We start from the raw sequence: 18,092 nt of genomic DNA, 5'->3' as shown, positions 1-18,092 counted from the left end.
CAGCCCCCCTTGGTGGCTGGTCCCCTCCCCTGCCCACCACATGTGGGTGCCCGAGGTGGGTCTCGGGGGGTATCGGGGGTGTCTTTCCCTGTGCAGCCCCTTCCTCATGGTAACATGCCCCCAGCAGCAGGGTTTGCCCCTGGCTGGCCCTAGAGCCCCACTTGGGGTTGGGAGGGGCATGGGATTATCTCCATGGGGGTTATCTCCACCACGGCGGGTTTTGGTGGAAAAAGGAGGAGGAGGCAGCCAGCATCACCCATGGCATCGCTCGCGCAGGTTTGCACCAGGACCACCCAGCTGCCCTGTCTCACCTCTCTGCATTCCCACGCAGGAAAACTTGAGGAAAAGGGGAAAAACCTGCACGGAGAGAACTGCCCTTAAAACCTTCTCCAAGCCACAGCACCGGGTGCCTTACGCAAGGAGAGAGCTGGGGTTTGTGAGGATACTTTGGGTCTGTTTGTTTTTAAACTGATGGGGTGGGGGGGGATCGTATTTGTAGAAGTTTAAAATAGAGCAAGGCACAGGCTGCGCGTGGGGCTGCTGACCACGATGGGGCTGGGAGCCCGGCTGCCAGCACCACCCCAATAAAGGCAGGAGCTATAGGCTGTCATTATTTCCATCTCCTCCAGAAGCTGCACGCCCGTTATTAGTTCAGAGCAGGGCAGGAAATCATCGCCTGGATTAAGGTTAAAATCCATCTCAGAAGGGTTTAGCTGATTGCTAAACATTTATGTCCAGTGTCCAAAAATTAAAAAAAAACAAAACAAAACAAACCACCACCCCCACATACCACATTAAAATAACATCTAATAAGTTTGGGTGTCATGCCACTCCTGCGAAGATCAGAGCAGTTTATCGCTCCGATGCAAGCCCTGCTGAGGCACTTCAGAGCTGGAGAAACTGTGAGATTGAGGGCTGCAAGAACGGTCTGCAAAATTATGAACAGGGATTATCTGCCAATACCAACATGTTCCTTAAAGCCCTTGAGCATCGTCGCACGGTCTGAGGGTTTGTTTTTTTTAGTGTAGCTGCAGATATGTATTTTAATGATACATCAACGGCACTCCTGCCTATTGCAGGTTAGGCTGCAGCTCCTCTTAATCCCCGGTTCATCCTCTCGCTCTGTAATCTGGAAATGTATGAACAGTGTGTAAGGCGTTTGTAATGGGATTAATTTATTTTGAGGACTTGTTGGATGCTTTTTGTTTTTTCTTTTCTCTCATATAAAACGTGGCTGACTGGAAATCGAGCGAGTCAGTAATTAGCATTCACTTTTTTTCTTTTTCTTTCTTTTTATCATATGCATCTAAATTCAGTTTTAGCTCTTTAAGGAATTGCCAGACTGCCCTTGATTTATAGGCAGTGTCTTCTGGATCTGAGAGGACCTAATTCAAATTAATAATACTTGAATCTGATTTCAGGATATTTGCACTGTGCTATATAATTCATTAAGATATCATCACTTTATGTGATGTGTCTCTGTATCTACAGGTATATTTAGGCACGGACAAGTCATGCATCCTGCAGGAAAATAATGCTGGTATTTAGTGAACAGTGGCAGCAAAACTTTTAGCAAAGTCTAGACAACTCGTACCGGGGAAAAATATAAATATAAATATAAATAATAATTTAAAAAATTATTTAAGGTTCCCACCTTTGCATAATTAGGGATTTCAGCGGCAGCAGCCCGCCAGGTCCGCGGGCAGATTGGCTTTAAGCCGCTCCGTGGCTGGCAGCCCTGGAGCACCCTCCTCCCGGAGAAGCCGGGCTGGCCGGGCCCGGCGGGCCCCCCGCGCAGGCAGCGCGCAGGCAGGGCGCAGGCAGAGCGCAGGCAGAGCGCAGCCTGCCTCCCACCCCCCCCCCACTCCATCTGCCTGGCAGGGACCTGCAGCTGGGGTTGGAGAGGGGGACACCCGAAACGTGGGGGTTTGGTGGCTATTTCTCCGACACCTCCCCGCTGATCCCTGCGCGGAACCCTCCGCGCCCGGCTGCGCTGCCTCCCCCTGCGCAGCCGCTCGCCTCTAAGAGATGTCAAAAAAAAAAAAAAAAATAAATTCCCAAGCAAATCTCGGTGGCTCTGATGAGCTGCAAAGACACACTTCGGGGGATGGGGGGGCCGGGAGAGGGTCCCCTTCCTTCCTTTGCGGTGTTCTCTGCGCGGGAGCGGTTCGGAGCGCGGCCGCGGAGCCTGCTGCTCGCGATCCAGCGCTTGCTTTAGGCACCCCTTCCCCGCGCAGTTCAAGAGCAGTTTATCTTAGCTTAATGTAAGTAAAAGTGTAGTGTCGGCTCAGGGTGCTGTTTCCTTCAGTTTTCTTCACGAGGGGGAGGAAAAAAAATAAAAGTGCTGTAATAGATTTAACTCTTGTCAAAAGAGGGGAATTGTTCCGCAGCTCCTTGACACAGCCCTTTGGGCAGCTCCGCGCTTACCCTGGGAAAGGAGCGTGCGGGGAGGCAAGATGTGAAGTTTGTCTGGGCACGGAGATGATTTCGAGCTCTTTTGGAGGAAGAACCGGCTGCGGGTTGTGCGGGGAGTTGGGCAGGAGCGATCGGGGCTCAGCCGTGTCAGCCCCCTCGGCAGATGAACGCCTTCGCTCCGCATCCCCAGCTCGGGCTGCCTTTACTTACTTCGGTGTTAGTTCGCAATTCCGTGCAGCGTAAACCAGCTTTTTGATTAACAAAACAGCGGAGCATTGGTTAAGAACACTTAAACTTAAAAAAAAAAAAAAAATCCCCCTGGGAAGTGGGGTCTGAATTGGTTAATAATGTGCAGTACTTGCTAAATTGCTGACTTCCAGATGTGGAAAATATCTTTCTTGTTTAGGACCTACGTAACCTGATTGGATTACGACAGAAGCGTCACATTGGAAGGCTTTTGAGTGATGATTTAATTAACCATACAGTAGAAAGCTGTATTTGCCAGGAAACCCCTTCCATATTTGCATAACCAATCCCTTCAGTGCAAAGGTGGAGTCTGGGTTTCTTTTTTTTTTTTTCCCCCTCTCTTTTTTTTTTTTCTATCTGTAATTTTATTTTAATTTTAATACTTGAAAAAGGTGAAAAACTTGTAACCTCCCTGAAGTTCAGTCCCACGCGTTACTCGGCCGCGCTGTCTCGCTGCCCATCCAGCTACTTCCAAGGGAGCGCAGAGCCAGGAAGAGCCCATCTCACCCCTGATCCATATCTGTGAACAAAACAGATAGACTGTAAGATCTCAGCACGTTTGGGGTTAGGTTTTTTTTTTTTTTCATCAGATTTAGCTGACTATTCAAATAACCTGGATGAGTGCTGAAATGAAAGGGGGAAAAAAAAAATAAAAATGCCCCGAAAGAAACGCGTTAAGGATAAAAATAAAACGAGCAGGAGTCAGCCAGGAGCTTATTTGCAGTGCCCGAACAGAGTTTAGTTTCTAGGCTTTATGTTAGGGTAAGTTTTCCCCTGCGCAAGAGGCGAGAGCTCCGAGAGGGGCTGGGAACCGGGACGGTGCAGGACGCGGCCCCCGGGCGGCTCCGCGGGCGGGCGAGGCGGGGGGGATCCCGCCGGAGGGGGCGGGGGGGGGCCGGGATCCCGGCTGGGGATGGGGGGGGGCGGAACCGGCAGGGATTCAGCCGGAGGGCAGGGGATCCGGCGGGATCCTGTCGGGGAGGGGGATCCGGCACAGATCTGGCCTGGGGGCGGGGGATCCCGCCGGGGGAGGGAAGGGGATGCAGCCGGGGGGGGAGGGGGGGGCAAGACACGCACCCCGGAGGGGTAGGAGGGCAGAAGAGCCGAGGGGGGGGGGGCAGGGGTGCACCCCGGGGGGGAGAGGGGATGAGCCCCGGGGGGGGGGAGGATGCAGCCGGGGAGGGGGACAGGGGGTGCAGCCCCCCGGGGGGGGGGGACGTGGGATGCGGTGAGTTTCCGCGGGGCGCCGCGGCGGGGTGAAGGCGTCGGGGCGCGGAGCAGCGCGGAGCGGCGCGGAGCGGCGGGGCGGGGGGCGGGCGCGGGGCGGGGGGCGGGCGGGAGGAGGTGGAATTGCATTTCTGCCGCTAAAGCGTTCGCGGAGACTTCAAGGTATAATCTATCCCAGATCCTTTCCCAGAGAGAAACTTGGCGATCACGTTTCCACATGATGCTCACGTTTGGTGCTCTTCAATTATCCCTCCCCACAAAGATAGGTGGCGTGTGTTTCAGGGTCTCTCCTCTCGCTCCTACAGAAAAGAAAAAGAAAAAAATGTCATTAGAAGAGGCGTAACACGTCAGTCCGTCCCCAGGTTTGTGTTTCCTGGAGTGGCAGAAAGAGATCAGTCCTAACCTGCCCAGCAGGAATAACGGTCCTTCCGACAACTCTTTGCAAGGCTTTTTACAATTTCTCCAGGAGCTGCATCTCCCTTCACCTTTTCTCCTCCACTTCGCGGCTTCTTCATGCTTTTTCTTCTCACCGTTTCTGGCCAAAACTACAAACAAGACTTCGCAGGTAGGTTCGGAATTTAATTCCTTTTTTTCTCCCCCTTTTTTCTTTTCACCCCTTCTTTTTTCTCACACCACCTCACACTCTAGCGGGCTTATTTAATTTCGATAGTATTTTATTTTAAAGCGTGTTGGCTTCTTTCTGCCTTGTTTGTACTTGGGGCCAAAACCCTTTTTTGTTGTTGTTGGGGTTTTTTAACCGAAACCTGAAGTCACTTCGGTACCGCTCTGGGAATGGGTGAGCAGTTTCGGGGCGCTCGGGGCTGTGCCACCACCACCCCTGCTCCCCTTACCTGTCAGCCAGGTACGGGAGGTGTCTTTTACAACGCAGCAGCAAAAGTTTTAGTGCTAGGAAAGGACTTCGTCCTCCTGCAAATAAAAAAAAAAAAAAAAAAAAGAAGAAAAAAAAAGAGACAAATCCCCCCACCCACCTCTTGCTCTTTTTATTTCAGGTTTCACATCTTAGGTCGGAAAGTTTGCAGGTACCTGTTAATGCTTTGCACGCCCTGAGCCTGCAGAGCCAGCCCGGCCGGGCACCACTGGAGCCCCAGCCCCGGGCAGGGCTCCCCGGCGAGGGATGTGTTTCCCCAAACAGAAAGTTTGCTGTTTTGTCTGCTTAGATAGTTTCATTTCTTTATTTTATTTTGCGAAGTAACACCTTAGCTTCTGGGATCCTAAAGCAAGAAGTGAAAGTACTGACTGGAACTTAAAAGTCGTTTACCAAAAAGCAAAAAATATATATATTTATATATTTTAAAGAGCTAGTCGGTCCTCTGGGCAGAAGTGTTCTCGAGATCTGCAGGTTTAAAATTATTGACAACTTTTTGCGGGAGGCTGAAGAGCAGGGAAGGTAATGAAACGCATTTAAAACAATTCACCAGTGGTGGTTTTTCATTAAAACGCCAATCGCCGAGGCAGGCTGAGGGTCCGGGCTTGCCTCAGTTCCTGTCCTCCCCTCTCCGCTACGTCTCCTGATAGATCTGCCACGGTGATGCCACCATTGCCCACTCCAGGATCGGCAATAACTGGCAAATCCTAAAGTTTCTAGCACATTTCTCAGCCTCTTCCTTCCTCAGCCACCGACATCCACATCCACAGAGCCACTAATTCACTCTGTCCAGGCGGAATCCCAAGCAGGAGAGCGTGAGTAAACACGCTGACCCCTCACACACTCTCTCAATATTCCCATCCTCTTACCTGATCGGAGATTATTATTTTTTTTTTTAGCCAAGCAGGTTTTATAACCGCAAAGGTCTGAAAAGAGAGCTCAGGCAGAATAAAAAGACCTAGCAGCAAGACACTTCACTGTTCAGTTCTGGTGTGAAGCTCCAGCAAAGTAAAAAGACACAAGGGGGGAAAGATAAAAAAGGGGAAAAAAGGAAAAAAAAAAAGCCCACTGTGCTGAAAAAAAAAAAAAAGAAAAGAAAAGAAAAGAAAATTTTTGAGGCAGGTAATAATTTTGTGGGTTTTGTGTAAAACTCCCAGTGCAGGAGAAGACAATAGATGCGAAGGCAAGGGGGGATCCTGCTCAGGAGAGCAAGGGTTAATTGCCCTTGTTTTACAGTTTGCATCTGTTACATCTTTTATAGCCCCCTGTTTAAAGTAATCCTCGAGTCAAAGCATCTTTAAAGCTACAGCATCTTCTTCGAGAGGGACTGAGTTTCAGGAGCGTTCTTGCAGCAAACCAAATGCTCCTGCCCTCTCCCTTTGACAGATAGAGCCTGCTGCACAGCCCCAGCACACAGGCACACACAGTGGGTCCAAAAGTTTACAAGTTTGGGTTTTTTCTTTTTTTTAAAAAAAAAAAAAAAGAAAAACAAAAAACTAACAGAAAGCCTGAAAACTCTGACAGCGGTAGTTTTGATTTCTGTTTCTTTTCTGGGGGGGGGGGGGGAATGACACTCTGAAGCTTTGTTTAACTAAGGGGCAGGGGAAACCCTGAATATTGTCAAAGTGACTAAAAAGGTGACAGAGGTTTATAATTACACTCCTGGTTGTTAGGGGGAGGGGGAGGTCTCCGTGCTGTGCTCTACCCCAAAAGGACAGGGGAGAGCCATGTTTCCCTCTCCTCTTATCACTTTGCTGGAGAGCACTTTGGGGGGAAAAAAAACAAAAAAAAAGAAATAAAGGCAGGAGCAGAAGGCGAGCAGGACAGCATTTCATGTGAAAAGAAGTTCTAATGTCAAATTAAAGTACTTTTCGGAGGAAATGGTCCGCCTAGCATTGAGTCAAACAGCCTACTGTAAAAGCTTGTGCATTCCCTCATACGGTCATGAGTTATGACTCATTTGAGATGTAATTCTTGTCCCTCTCTGATCTGCTTTGCTGGTGCAACACACACACACACACACAGAGAGGGAGAGAGACACACGCGCGCACACACGCTCTCACGCAGACACACACACACACACACAGAGAGCGAGACCAGAAATAAATAAATAAATAAATAAAGACGAAATCTGCCCGGCTGGGGAGAGAGAGGGAGGGGGGGAGCCCGCTCCGTCTGCGTCCCACCTCCCCCGGCACGGCAAACCTCGCCGTGTGCGTGGATGGGTTCTTTTTCGGGTGCAAATTCGGGTCCCCGTTGGCGCCCTGCGTTTAAATGGGATATACCAATGCCCACATTGTTGCTGTGTTTGGTCGTTACATAGAGCCTGCGTGCTGCTGAATCAGGGAGCCGAGCCCATGCGAACTGCCATCTGATCCACTCTTATCAATGAAGCAGCAGATCATGGCGGATGGCCCCAGGTGTAAGAGGCGAAAACAAGCCAACCCCCGGAGGAAAAACGGTAAGCCCACCCCCCCCGAGCAAACTTTTCCGGCCGGCTCCGCCGCGCTCGGAGGGGGGGGAAAGCGGCCGCAGGACGGGGAAGGTGCGGGGGGGGGCGACGGGGCCGGCGCCCGCCCGGGCGGCAGCGGCGGGGCCGTCCCGTGGAGGCAGCGGGGGCTGCGCGGCTGCGGGGCGCCGGCGGAGTGCGGAGGGGGGGTGAGGAGAGAGGGAGGGAAGGAGGGAGGGAGAAAGGGGGTGGTGGGGGGGGAGCAGCGCGCCGCCGCCGCGCCCCAAAGTTTGTTGCGCGGGCGCGGAGCGGGCGGGCCCGCTGGCCGGCGGCGGGGCGGTGGCGGCCCGGTTCGCCCAGCGCTTTGCCGGGTGGCTTTGGGCGCTGTCAGGGTCGGGGAGATGAGGAAAGGAGCGGAGGAGAGGAGCGGAGCCCGGCGGGTGGGAGGCGCGGAGCGGCGCGGAGCGGGGCGGGCGGCGGGAGGGCAGCCGGCCCCGCTGCCGTCCCTGGGAAACAACCCGGCAGCGTGAGAACCCCGAGGCAGGCTGGCACCGAGTTAGCCGCTCTCTCTGTTTTTTTATTGTTAGGGACTCGAAAATGAAACTTCCTCCTCCCTAATAATTAATAATACTAATGAGTTGGGTGCCCAATTGTCCATAGTTGCCCTCTCCCCCGGTCTCCGCCGGCCGCGGAGGGGCCGGGGCTCAGTGGGACGCGGTGTTCTGGGCTGATTTCACATTTGGCAGCTCTCACTGGTGTGGGTCTCTCTTTCTCCGTCTCTCCCCGTCCCTCCCTTAGTTTCTTCCTTTCTCCCCCGGCTGATAGTCTCTCCCCCACCGCCAGCCTCCCCCTCCCCACCCGCAGCCCCTCGCACGGCCATCCCGGCCCCACTTTCAACAACTTTCCTCTCGAGGAGCCGGAGGAAGGAAGATATTTGTGTGAACCTGAACCCATGCGCTTATAGCTCAGCTACTTCATTTAAGTGGAGAGGTGGTGGAGGGAGGGGGGGTGAAGGAGCGGGGGGGGGGAGGGGGGGACGGGACAACAACAACAAAAAAAAAAACCCACAAAGACAAGAGAATGTTGATTAGAAACAAATGATCCTGCCCCCCCTTCCCTCTCTCTAGGTTGTGAGTGTGTGTGTGTGTGTCTTTTTCTTGTGTTGGAGGCGTCGAGCCATATGGGGGAGTGATAGAGGAATTTTAGTCAGAAACTGTTCGTTATGTTACACTGGCTTTTCCCTTTGTGTTGTCTTTGATCTATTTGCTTGGCTTAGTATTACAAAAAAACCCCAACTAAAATAATATATTCCGAGCAGCTTCCCAAGGATCCGTTCCTTGTTATCTTTTTTTAAAGTCTCTCCCCCTCCACCACCACCCTTTACTCTTGTGTCTGTCATTATTTAAGGTGGTCCTCACAGAGGAGACCTCCCCTTCCCCTCATCTCTGGGTAATTTAGTAGACATTAAAATTACACGTAATGTTTCCCTCTCCTCTCTTGTGTTTCCTCTGTTCTTTTTATTAAATGTTGGTTATTGATTTTCTAAAATCAATGTCTGTTGTGGGGCTTTTTTCCCCTTACAAGTATCTAAAGCACGTTGCTGATCAACTGGATAACAAAAGCTTTGTGTCAAGTAGCCTTTTTTCTTATGTTAAACAGTCATTTTTGAGAGAAAAAGAGAATGAGATTTAAAGCAACGCATCCAGAAGTGCTCTTTTGCAGTAAAGAATATTCTGAGTGTTTGAGGGGGTTTTATTCTTCTTCTTCTTCAGCCTCCTTGCTCTTTCACACAAGATTATTAGTTTAGCGTGTTAAACCCATCACATGCTCTGTGATGAGGGATGCGTCTACGTGTTTAATATTTTCTCGACACGATTTAAGTCGCAAAAAAACCCCTGCCCTCTAAAAATAAAAAGCTGGATGCCTCTGTTTGCCTAGGACACCAGGACTGCAGCCTGCACGCCCTGCTATTGCAGCCAAGTCTTTGGGAGCACGGATGGCCTGGGGTGGCACAGATTCTAGTTGCTCCCATGCAAAAGTGTCTTTGCACGGAACTGCACTAACTTGGGAAGCCGCCACACTTGGGAGTGAAAAGTTTAATTGCGATTTTTAAGGTAACCACTTAAAGATCCTGCAAACTTCAAGTGTGTGCGCTGGTTACGTGAAGGTCTAACTTCTCCCTTCAGTGTCTTGCTCTGGCCAAGATGGAAAGGGGGGGAATAATTCTCGACTTTCTGTCTGTCCACTCTTTTCTCTTTGTGCTCCACAATTTTGTTTCTTTCATTCATTTCTGAGTGAGCAATGTCCTGGTTCTGAGAAGCAGGTAGACGAACAAGGGTGGGTTTGGTTAGGGTCTTTTTTTCTTTTCATTTTCTCTTTCTCGACAAGCACGTATCCAATGCCTTTCCCGTTGGGAATTGCCCAGGATTTATCTGGACTGAGTGGATTTTTCTTCTTTCCTGGATTCGTGGAAAAGATGTCACTTCTGAGCTTGTGTCTTTGCTGATAACACCAGAAACGGTGATGCTTATCGAAATCAGGCAGAAATTCTTTAGAAACGTAGCAGAACCAAAATAAAATTGAAAAACCACCCCCCCTCCCCCAAAGACAGAATTAAATAAATAACTGGTGATCAAGGAAGCAAGGGGGGGGGTGTGAGTGTAATCACAGACAAATTACAGACGGGGACAAAACAGAATAATCCCAGTAACGCCTCAGTGGGCTGCACGCCTGTGTGCGTGTCCCTGCGTGTGTGCGAGGATGGGCAAGGCTCGGGAGTGGGGAACGGGGCTGGGGAGAAGCACGGCGGAGCTAAATAGGGTGGAAAGGCAGAAGGCTCGGGATTTTCCAAGATAACGGGCTTGAGCAGAGCTGCTGGAGTGAAGGAGAGGTGTGCGGGGGAGGGGGGGGAGAGAGGCGATATGGAAATCAATGAGGGGCAAGCCCCAGCCCCCTCGGGGCGGGGTGGGGGGGGTTGTAGGACGGAGGATGGGAAGGAGAGGACCCCGAGAGCGGGGCGGGGGGGCGGGAGGTGCGCGGAGCGGCAGCCCAGGAATGCGGCGGAGCTCTGGGAAGTTCGGTCAGATGATTCCCAGCGCCTGACTCACTGCGCGGCACTTTCGCTCGGGAGAGAAGTCGCGGCAGAGGAGGAGGAGGAGGAGGAGGAGGAGGAGGAAAAGGAGGAGGAGGAGAGGGCAGCGAGCTCCCTTTCCGCCCCGCTCCGCACGGGCATCCCGCGGACGCGGGAGCTGCGCTGGCGGCCGCTGCGCCGGTGCGGTGCGGAGTGGAGCGTTGCGGAGCGTTGCGGAGCGGGGGCCCGGGCAGGCACCGCTGTCCAGCCGGGTGCCCTGCCCTGCCTCTGCAGAGGAGCTGCCTCTCTCCTTGTTGTTGTGGTTTGGCGTTTGTTGGGTGGGTTTTTTTCCCTTCCTTTCCTCTGCCCCCTCAAAAATAATAAAAAAAAATCAAATTAAAATCCCCAGGAAGGAGGGGAAGGGGGGAGGGGGGGAAAGTTGGACCTAATTTACTCCGAAGTTTCAGTAAACAGCTCTCTTTGATTCCTTTGCCATCTCGCTTCCAGTTGTAAAGAACAGGGAGAAAGTTCAATGCTTTCAGGGCGTCTGATCCGAGGGAGAACACAGACCAAACAAGCAGACACGATGATACTCGCTCAGAGCCTTTCCCAAAAAGATCCCCACCCACCCTCCTTTCGGGGATGCTGGGGAAGGGGGAAAAAACCCTCCTTCACTTCCCACTTGAAAAAAAGTGAGGGGGGGGGAAGAAAAAGAGAAAAAAAAAAAGCCTGCCTGCTGCCTTTAGTGAGTGGGAAGTGAGGCTTGTCTTCCCTGCCTGGAGAAGTTTGGAGGTAGCTAGACTGAGGCTGGGGGGTGAGGAGGAAAGCTGCTTTTTGTGAAATTCAGGTGGCAGAAGGCAGAGCGGGCATCTGGGAGCGCTCCTCTGCCCGGGCAGCTCTGCAGGGCTGGGAATCCGTTGCGAGGAGATTACTCTCCAGAGTTGGTTACTGGGTAGGGAGACAAATGGACTACCTCCAGGAAAGCACCTGGAGATAGGCATTAAAAATTAATGCAATAAATGCGAGTGACCAGGGCGTAAAGAGGATGTAGCTACATTTTCTCGGTGCAGATTCATGTCCAGACTGAGCTGTGACATGGAGCAGAGGAGGTTGTTTTCTGTGTCAAGGCTGATCTATTTATTTTATCCTGAGTTTCGAGAAACCCAGCGAATTTGGAGATTTGTGCCTGACTTACTGTTTACTATTTGCGACCATTCGATACCTACTGGCTTTTGCTTATTGCACATGCTTCGCAAGGAAACTTTTGGGGGGATTTCTAATTGCTGTAAGAAAATACATTTGATGCCTGGAAAAGCCATATTTGAAAAGGGGGAAAAAATACAAATAAGGAAACCATTACAAGTTAATTATCGATAATTATACATAGCCAACTGCCCAAGATAGGGAAAATATATGGAAGACTGAGCTGCAAGCTCTCAGGACAGGCTGGTAATATTCCCCAAGAAAAATGTGTGTCTCCCTTTAGAGTGGAAAGAAGGGTGTTGATTCTTTTACAGCAGCCCCACATTCATTCCAAGAAATAGGAAATTCTTCGCCTCACAACAGTTTTTGGCATCTGCATTATCCCAGTGCTTTTAAGGTGCATTTTCTCCTCTGTGAAAGAGAACTCTTTGTCCTTTTTTTCTCCAAGACCATGGCTTCCCAAGGTAGACACTATTTTGTGCCTGTCACACAGAAAGGGAGTGCAGGTTTGCAGTGCTCACAGACAATTGATTGTCTGCCCTAATGTGTTTCATTTACATGTTTATAACGTCAATAGTGCTGGGGTGTCCACTGTACCATTCATTCCAGCATTCCCACAAGGGTGCAATTGTCTGAATGGCCAAGTCAGACACCTTTTTGATTGCTCTTTAGTTGTCTTTTTAGAGTGTGGAGAAAAAGGAGAGAAAGCTGTGATGCAGAAACACTAGTTGAAAATATTTCAGAATTAAACGTCACCGTTAAAGCAGATGTGAGCATTAGACAAACAATATATTTTAACTAAGGTTCTGAAGGTGGAAACAAATTCAGAATAGTGGGGATGGGTACTGCACATGACATCCCGTCCTGTCCCTTAATTTTTTTTAGGCTTTTTAAAAATGATTTCTCGTTTTCATTTTCATTTCAGCCCCTGTAAATGCAGCCACCTCCTAACTCTTCGTATGCTTAACTGCAATTTGCGATTTTTTTCCTACGTACTTACATATCTCTGTTTATGCCAACAGCATCAGCTAACCACTTGGAAAGTCTATTGAGAGAATATTTAGGTTGTGAGAAGCATAAACTTAAAAAAAAAAAAAAGTAAGATCCAAATATTTCTTCATCAAGCATTTTTAATGAAATAAACAACGATGCCTAGACTTTTTCTTGAAGCAGTTTAACTTCAATAGCTGTGTACCAACTTCTTACGCCTGCAGTTGCCGTCCTCTTGCGCTGTGAGCTTTCAGCAAAGTGTTTCTAGGAGTTTGCAAGTCAATAAAAGATTACTTTTTAAGGTGTGCTGTGCTGTTTTGGTATGCCACACTGTCCTTTAGCATTGAAGTTGCTTCTGAGGGAGGCAAGAAACGATTGCTCGTGTTTCATATCCGAATAAATAAGCCACGCAGCTTACTGAACTCATACATAGATACACTATACATGCGTATACAGCTATGCATGCGTATATCATATGTGCATAGATATGGTACGTATAGGTTCGCCTGAAAATAACGGTTCACGTTTCAGACTAGATCATTTCCCCCTAAAAATGATGCTGATCCCAACAGCTACAGTTAATACAAGTTGACCCGTTCCGTCCGTGATCCATAAGGGAAAAGACCACTAAGTCCTGTAGCTTCTCCTCGGGAGGTAAAGCGAGAGAAAACTTTTTTGTTTTTAAAGTTCTTCCGCTCTCTATAGAATTTTTGTTGCAATTTTTAAAAATGCCTGTTTGTGGAGAGATTTTTTTTTCTTTTTTTCCCCCTTTTTTCTCCCCCTCCCCGTGCCTACCAGGGAAGACACACACAGTAGATGCACCGTTAGCTGAACCCCTGACACGGCGGTCTTTTGAATGCCTTAGGTATGATTTCACTTTCGCTCACATCAATGCTGACCTGAATGCCTTTCATATCTGATCCGCTGTGTCTCTCCCAGTAAACATCCCCTGAGGGGAGAACAAAGAAAGGAGCTCTTCTTCTTCTTAATCACAATTCAGCCCATTCACCGCCGGCAGGCTACATTTGCATTCTGCAACAGAAAGCCAAGATGAAAAGGGAAAAAAAAAAAAAAAAAAGAGAGAGAGAGAGTGAGAAGAAGGGGGGAAAAAGCAGAAGGGTGGAGGCTGAGTAAAATAACTTAGGTGTTTGTAGCTGTTTGTTGGGCTTCCCCTAGTTACAAGCCTTATATAGATCCTGCTCTCCCCAGCCTTGGCTCTCCTGACAGGCAGATAGTGTTACAAGATGGCATGCCTGTACTATTCATGGCCACTCGCTCTAACACTTGAGGTAGAAAGTGTCAGAGAGGGATCAAATTCTACTCTGAGAAGTCTGTTATAGTTAGGGTCAGGTGTGTGTACTCTCAGCTCTTGACTGCTGCCTATTATTTTGTTTTAATTACTATTATTGTTTACTCACCGTGACCTTGGGGAACGGGGGGTGGCTGGGGGTGAGGCAGGCTTGGCCACCACCGGCGAGCAGATTAGCGGTGAAAAATCGCCCTTTCCCCAATTGAAATATATTTTTTTTTCATATATTTTTTTTTTTTTATTCCTTTGGAAGGGTCGGGCTTGGGTGGTTTGGCAGCTGGCGGGGCTGGGAGCGGTGGCGATGCTGCGGGCTGGGGGCCGCGGGGGTGGCCCCGGGGGTGGCGGGGGTGGCCCCGGGCTGGCGGCCGGCCCGGGCTGCCCCGACCCGACGGGGAAAAGCAGCGACTCAGCAAATCCTCAGCGGCACCAGAAAACGCGCAGGGAGGAGGAGGAGGAGGAAGGCGAGATTTGTGGAAGTTTCTGTAGCTGGGCTCACTCGTAGTCACGTTCATGTACATTTTCCGGCTGTCGTCCCCCCCCTCCCCAGATTTGCCTGTTTGTTTGCTCTTCAGAAGCTCTTCTGTGCTTTTAATCAGACAGGTTTTTTAAAAAAATGGTGAGGTCTTTGGTCGTAGCCACTTTTTTCTCACCAAGAGAAGGTTTATTTATAACTGGATCCTGCTTACTGAGAAGTATTTAAGCCCTTTCAGGCAGAGCTGTCAAAATTTCCCGTGTTGTTTGCCTCTATTTGCAACATGTAAAAAGTAATATGCAGTTGCTGGTGTTGGAATAACCAGGGTAGTGCAGAAATCTCAAGTGACAAGTTTTCAACTACACTATCTCCTGCCGACCAAACTGTCATTTTTATTTTTTTTTTTTCAGAACCACTTTTCAGATCCTAACAGGTTTTGGTTTTTTTTTTTTCCCCCATCAGCAAATAGATTAAACGTGCTAAAGCAACTTCGAGAGGGAAGAACAGTTTGAACAATGAGGAGCGAGAGGGATGTCTTATTTTCCTGTAGCTGCTATGGCAGATTTCACTCATAAGGAGCACACTAACCGAGATGTTACCAGTTGAACAGAAGCATGTGACACAGATTCCCGATTTTTTCCCAGAAGATTTACAGAATTTACAAAAAGAGATTATCTCTACACCTTCCACCCTCCTAACCACCCCCATGACCCAAGCAACGGAGGATTTAGGCAGATTTACTTCAGTAAACACCTTTGGACACTTGGGGAAAAGTAGGAGTCTGTTTGCAAAAGCAGGCTTTTGTTAAGTGAGGTGCTGGATAATGCTTTACCAAGCAGCTGTGATATTAACCTACCCAGTAATGCTGGAAAGAGCCTTAACTCCTTGTGGGCTCCGGGGCCTTGCCTTGTGCTGGCCCTGCAGGTACTGGTCCTAGGGGGGGTGCTCGCGGGGGACTCAGGCGAGGAGGTGGCACTGCTGAAGCCACAGCAGCCGCTCAACCTGACACATCTTTTCCTTGGTGGTAGTTGAATCTTTCGGGGTCAATCCATCAGATCCAGGGCTGGGAAGAGCTACGAGGCATGGCCAGGAAAGCCTCCTCCATCAGTGAGGGGTTATCTATATGTGCGTGCATACACACGCATACACACCCTGTACCTACTGCCACATGTATAACTTATCCCAAAACCTCTCTAGGAAAGCTCGCAAGCATTGCTAAGAGAGGAAGGTCAATTTAGGATTCCGACTCGAGCAGCAAAATAGCTGAGAAGTTACGCCGGCAAACCTGTACGAGTGGCTGCAGCTCCGGGCTCCCGGGGTTTGAAGGAAAGCCGGCAGCTTTCTGGGGGCTTCACATGCCCAAAAGTGAACTTTTTTTTTCTTTTTTTTTTTTTTTTTTTTCCCCGAGAAAGCTGCTTCCTGCTCTTTTCTGAGCCATTAGAAGAAGGAGATAAGTTAGTTACTTTTGCTGGGCATAAGAATAACTTTACAGGTGTTTCTTTTTTTAGCTTGAGTAAGATTGCTTCTTTGGGGGATTTTTGTTGTCGAGGGTTCTTTTTTCTTTCATTTTTTTTTTTTTTTTAAAGTGTAGGTGTCAATGTTAGAGCAGCCACAAATGTGTGAGAAAGCAAAGGGTATGAGACATGACAGAATTAAAGGTGTTTGCTATGTTGTTACCCGTGTGTCAAGCTGCAGGCTCCCTTTGTCACAGCCTCCTGGTGATTTGATAGTGCGGATCCACTTCCCTCCCAAGCCATACAGCAGTTTCTAACCGGGAGGGGGGGATTTAATGCGGTGTGGTGGTTGCTATTGCATTTGCCTCCCCAAATACATTTAAGCACCTCCACATTGAGCACACCCCATTACTCCCACCTTACACAAGGGTGCTGTGCGCTCAAGCACCAGGACAGCAGCCATAGCATTACAGTATCTGGCATGGAGCGTCATTTGGCAGGAATGTCATCTGCCAAATCATCCCATAATTACGTTTTATGTTATTTGTATGAATGACCAAGCATGCAGTATTCCTTTTGAAATCAAAGGAAGGCTTAAAATGCGTTTTTGAATACTTTCAGACCATGGTCAGGTCACAGTTTGGGAGTTGAATTAAACTGATCTCATTTGTGATCTAATTGAGGTTGGCAACAACCTTAGCAGTAGCAATAACATACAAATACAAATCAAAGAGCAGAATTCAGCAAATCAGATCTTTTGCTCGAATTCTGCCTGGGAGTTATTCTCCGACTGCCAACAGAGAAGTTAAACTTTGTCCCGCTTCTCAGCGGCAGTGCAAGCCTTGCATATTTTTCGGGTCTTTGACAGGGAAGTTGGGCTGGCTAGCTAGGCACACAAAGGCGAGAAGGGAGCTGTGCCTGCCCGGGACAGGGGCAAGGCACGGCGACTCGTCTCGTATGGTTCTGCAGAGCCCCGTGGTAGGAAGCGCAGGAGGCGGAACGGGGGGCTGTGGTTAGGGAGGACGAGGGAGAGGAACGATTATTCCAAGCGGAAAGTCGAGGCAGCTTCTTCCTATCTCTGCATCTATCGCTGCGGATTCCAGGAATGTAATTACCAGAGTGGTTGCGAATTGTTGACAAATGTCCCCGGGTCTGTCGGGAGCCGGTGCTGCGAGCGGCGGGGCTGGGACCGCGGCCGGGCAGGCGGCGGCCCCGACGTGCGGGCTGTGTGCGGGGCAGCGGCGGCCGGGGGGGGGCCCGGGCGGCCCGGGCGGGCGGAGCGGTTCGCCACGGGCACGGCGTCCCCCTCGGGGCGGGCGGGCCACGGCCGGGGGGCGCCCAGCGCAGCCCCCCACCTCCAGCCGGGATGCTGCCGGCTCCCTCCCCCGGGACCCACCCGTCCGGGCCGGGCAGCTGGGGCGGCGGAGCGGGGCAGGGACCCCCAGAGCGGCCCGAGAGCCGCCCCCCCCGCCCCGGGGAGCATCTTCCCCCCCACCCTGGTGCGGAGCGGTGCGGAGCGGGCTGGGGACGCAGCCGCAGGCGAGGTGCGCTTGGGCGGGGGAGCGCGGAGCCGCCTCTCCCTCCCCGGCCCCGCGGTAGAGGTGTCAACCGCTGCTCTGGGGCGGGGAGGGAGGGACGCGGGGTCCCGGCGCTGTCACCCGAGCAAGCCCCTCCTCGGGGCGAGGTGCGAAACGCCGGCGGGGCGGTTCGGCCGCGCTCGGCCCCGGCGGGGCGGCCCGGCCCGGCGGCTCCCGGGGGGATCGGGGTCCCCCCTCGCCCCCCTCGGCCCCCAGCCGGGCTCCAAACTTCGTTCCCAGGAGGGAGGGAGAGGAGGAGAAGCGGCTCCGCGCTGCCTGCCGCCCCTCCTGGCTCTGGGATTTCAAGTGTGTCCTCAACTTCCCCCCCCCCCCCCCGGCCTCTCCGGGCCATTATTTTCTTTGACTAAAACCTGTTTACTCGCCTCTTTGTTTTTTGACGTTAAACGAGTTTCCATCTCCTACTCCTGCGGATCTCTAAGAAATAGATAAACCATTATATTCCACCCCCCCCCGCTCGTATTTTAAAGCAGCGATCCTGACAGCAGTACTATTATTGCACTTTGTGTTTTAGTGGATGTTTGCTGTTGCTAGTTACAGCAACACTTATCATAAGACAGCAAGAAAAGAGTAGTCCCTGGTAATTAAAGTAATGAAATATTCATTTACTCTACCTTTTCAGTAGTCTCACAAATTAGGCTGCTACATTTAATGCCTGCACTGCCTCTGTTTTTATTATAATGGCAGCTTTCGCATCTGCAATTAGGACTAATTCTGACAGTTACAATTTCTGAGGGATGGTAAACAGTGAACGAGATGTGCAGCAGTGGTATTAC

General features: G+C 50.6%; 1 protein-coding gene across 1 annotated transcript in view; it reads left to right on the top strand.

The window, feature by feature from the left end:
• Positions 1-4,008: 4,008 nt before the first annotated feature.
• The window catches only part of ZEB2 (zinc finger E-box binding homeobox 2), a 114,487-nt gene continuing 100,403 nt past the window's right edge, over positions 4,009-18,092 (top strand). Inside the window, exons 1-3 of the mRNA XM_068407257.1 lie at positions 4,009-4,250; positions 4,355-4,453; positions 7,098-7,235. Coding sequence (XP_068263358.1) covers positions 7,163-7,235 — 73 coding nt within the window. The 5' untranslated portion in view covers positions 4,009-4,250; positions 4,355-4,453; positions 7,098-7,162. The remainder of the gene's footprint in view (positions 4,251-4,354; positions 4,454-7,097; positions 7,236-18,092) is intronic.

The sequence above is a fragment of the Nyctibius grandis genome, chromosome 9 (genome assembly GCF_013368605.1).
Source record: "Nyctibius grandis isolate bNycGra1 chromosome 9, bNycGra1.pri, whole genome shotgun sequence".
NCBI classification, from domain to species: Eukaryota; Metazoa; Chordata; class Aves; order Nyctibiiformes; family Nyctibiidae; genus Nyctibius; species Nyctibius grandis.
Note: the sequence above shows the minus strand (reverse complement) of the source record. Positions and strands in the feature narration are given on the sequence as shown.